The sequence below is a fragment of the Haplochromis burtoni genome, unplaced genomic scaffold (genome assembly GCF_018398535.1).
Source record: "Haplochromis burtoni strain Fernald_Lab_line unplaced genomic scaffold, NCSU_Asbu1 Contig_97, whole genome shotgun sequence".
In the NCBI taxonomy this organism is placed as follows: domain Eukaryota; kingdom Metazoa; phylum Chordata; class Actinopteri; order Cichliformes; family Cichlidae; genus Haplochromis; species Haplochromis burtoni.
Window position 1 is genome coordinate 930609 of NW_024582458.1, and position 3441 is coordinate 934049.

A 3441-nucleotide genomic window follows, 5' to 3' on the forward strand; every position below is an offset into this window, starting at 1 on the left:
CACACACACACACACACACACACACACACAATGATAAGCTAGGCTGTAGGATTTCCTCACAACTTTTAATGTGAATATATAAGACGATTTCTTTTCTTTAAAGGACACCCTCAAACAAATAAAAGATGGTTAAAAAAATGTGATGATAAAGCTTTCCTCCTCAACTCAGCAGTCTGTAAAGAGAAAAGATTCAGTTTAGTGAATCTGCAGTTGTGGGAAAAGCCAAATTCTGAATGTTTAGGCTTTTTAAAGATTGGAGACATGTATACCTGTGTCTCAGGACATTCCCGTGCACCCCCCTGTATCTCTGATTTCTCTGGATGGCTGTGAGGTCTTCCTTGTATGTCCCCTCATAGATATCTGACTGACGTTTCATGTAGCTCTCACTTCCATCCCTGTGGGGAAAAAAACAAACAAACCCAACAATAATTCCTCTTTCACTGGCTATTTGTACTGGTAACCCACACACATTGGAGCGATTTCATTCCACTTGTGTTACCTACCCCAGCCGTTTGCCCATGATTGTCTGAAGGAACTTTCTGGCAGAGATTTGGCCCAGGACTTTCCTGTAGCTGTTTGTAAAGATGGCATCAGCGTGGCGCCCTAAGCTGGAATCAGAAATGGGGACAGTTTGCATCAGTTCAGTCAGTGTAAGCAGAAAATAAAGTAAACTGCAGTGCAGCGGCAGGATTTATCTGGGAGCTGGCCAGCGGTCGATTTACAATTTGCTCACATCTTTTTATGCATCCACACTAAAGGAACAAAGGAAGTTCAAAGTATTAAGACACATTTAGTAAAACTTTAAAATACGGCCTGCAACTAAAGGTGTAATTACCCTGTAATCAAATGGAATTTCAACATATTTGCTTTGAAATTACAATGTAGTCATGGTTACCTATAAATATTTAAAGGTAAGTACACCAAAATAAGAAAGTAACAAGTGAAGTTTTTACAGGAAACCAAAAAATATACTGTAATGACAAGTGCATGTTCACTGCACAATCCATTTTAAGTAATGTGCAATGAAATCATAATATTGTAGAAAAACAATATTTCCCCATCTTACATTAGAAATATGTTATATTTGCAGCACGGGTTGTATTATGGGGTGGATCGATCTTAGCCACATTTCATAATTAATTCATAAATGAAAACTTTGTGCACTATTTTAATAAAATGTAGCTCCATATCTAAAAGGTCAAAATATAAAGATTTAGGTCCAGCATAGACTATCTGTAGTGCAATGTTTGCTTGCATTGTATTCAGCTGTGTGTATTTTTTTGACATATCTTTGAAAATGATGTACCTTCTAATAAATCAAGAATCCCCATTAAAAAACTGTGTAAATGATCCACTCTGACTGGGACGTTTCATTAGCTGAGCCTTTGAGCCATATTTTACATCAGCCACTCAGACCATATTAACATACGGACCGCAACTCTGCTGGCTCCCTGGGAGGACGTGCGTCTTCCTCCTGCTGCTCTGCTGGATTCTTTAGTGAAGATGTCATCAGGATAGATGTATCCCTCTGGCCGAACCTGAGAAACATCCCCATGAACTATATGAATGCAGAACATCTTAAATGCCATTATTCAAACATAGCCCTTTATCTAGCAAGAACGATGATTTCATAGAAGTGCAGAGTCTTTGTAAAGATGACAGATTTAAAAGAAAAGAAAACATCATCAGTCTGCAAAATGCTTTAGCGCGTGAAAAATTACATCTGCAGCTTTGGTACACGACACTGTGACGATGATGCCTCGTAAACGTAACGCGGTGACTAATCCAGACTTCTTGACCCTTTTTAGCAGAAGTACAGAGGACACAGATATGACATGTAAAGTAAAGAGTCAACTGTTCGATGAGCTTCGACACGACCATTTTTCTAATCCTGACAGAGATCAAATATGTTATATTTAATGTTTAATTCAGATTTTGAATATTAAGAAAATTTTCTATGTCACTTGGTGAGGTTTCCAAACATTTCAGCTAAATGATGCATATATAGTGCATATTGGTGTGATTTGCCATGAGTTTACAAAAAATGTTCCCTTTGTGTAATCATCCAATGCTGTCATTGATCGGCATTCCCAAAGCTGAACGGCTGAACTAAGCAAAGGGTTTACATAACTTTCAAAATATGCCTAAACCTCAGTGAAAATGGAAATGAACAACACCTAATGAATTTGAGTGATTTTGTCAGGACTTACCTAATGGATGGGTAGAGTGGGGAGCCTGACAAAGTCATGATCAGGCAGCAAAGCAGCAGTGCAGCTTTCTCCATCATCACAGCTAGTCCTGGAGAAGAGTGGATAGCCAGAACAAATGACAGGAGTAGAAATTACATTAGAAAAAACGCTGAAACCACAGTTTCCCAGACCAGCCTCATCGCTCTGCACAAGGAACTGAAGTTGAGGCAGGCAGAGATGTATAACGTGACAGGAAATATCATGATTTTAAGAATAAATAATACATTTATACAAACATGGATATCAAATTCAGAGTGTTTTTTCTGAGTTACCTTGATTTTTTTTTTCTTGGTAAAAATCCTGAGTGCCTCTGCAGTTTTATTCCGCACCTTCCACTCTCATGATGTCTCACTTCCAGGAAAGAACGAACAAAAGAAAACACTGGAACAGTACTGTTTCTCATCCCAGAGTTCACGCTCACTTTATACTGAACCTGTGGCTCCAGTCACGCCTACATCACACATGATTCTCTCTCTCTCTCTCTCTCTCTGTCTGTGTGTGTGTGTGTGTGTGTGGGGATTGGGGGCATATTCACTTATTCATATGAGAAGTTGCTTTCTCTCGTCGCCGTTTGTTCTTCTTCTTTAAAAAACAAAAACAAAAACTTTATTTAAAAGCATCTGTCTAAAACTGTTTTGGCAGGATTTCATATTTACATGATAAGTATGAACAATGTTTTGTTCTCATGGCCTGATATTAATATCAACAACAATATTGAATATTTTTATAAGATCAAGACCTCGATTAATGTAAATAATAAAACAAGCAAACGAATAAACAAACAAAAACCATTAACGTTTTTTTTTTTTTCATGCGCCACTCTCATCTCGACCTCAGCTGAGTTTTGGACAATAACCTACCGACATAAATCCGTGTCTCACCATCAATAACCCGATTCTGTAAATGTTAATTTTCCCTTCAAAGCTTTGTCGCACATACGGAACCATAGTTTAGAATAAAGGAGATTATGACGACGGACCGTGAAGATGGACGTACAGTGACATTTTTGTCTAACGGACATTACGGACTTCTCGAGGATTGTAGTCTGACATTTAATTACCTTATTAACACACCGGATAAGCGCCTGAATTGACTTAAAGATAAAAACTATTTACCTCATTTCGAGCTTCCTCTATGTTTGAAACAAACTTACTAGTATGTAGCAACACTTCACAAGAGTGAAACGTTTTTC

At 38.0% G+C, this 3441-nt stretch overlaps 1 protein-coding gene across 1 annotated transcript; it reads right to left on the bottom strand.

Annotated features, from left to right (window-relative positions):
* Positions 1–52: 52 nt before the first annotated feature.
* Positions 53–2871, bottom strand: ghrh (growth hormone releasing hormone). Its single transcript, XM_005933452.3, has 6 exons — positions 2522–2871; positions 2211–2298; positions 1434–1538; positions 504–608; positions 270–395; positions 53–173 (listed from the first exon to the last, which is right to left on the bottom strand). Exons 2-6 carry the CDS (start codon positions 2285–2287, stop codon positions 161–163), a joined length of 426 nt encoding a protein of 141 aa, XP_005933514.1. The 5' UTR covers positions 2288–2298; positions 2522–2871; the 3' UTR covers positions 53–160.
* Positions 2872–3441: the final 570 nt, after the last annotated feature.

Bases quoted from the DNA above. Each gene is read 5' to 3' on its own strand.
- ghrh (XM_005933452.3), bottom strand. From the start codon at position 2,287: ATGATGGAGAAAGCTGCACTGCTGCTTTGCTGCCTGATCATGACTTTG. The intron at 1,539-2,210 runs GTAAGTCCTGAC...GATGTTTCTCAG, and splicing joins CCACTCTACCCATCCATTAG to GTTCGGCCAGAGGGATACAT. The intron at 609-1,433 runs GTCCGTATGTTA...TTCTGATTCCAG, and splicing joins AGGGAGCCAGCAGAGTTGCG to CTTAGGGCGCCACGCTGATG.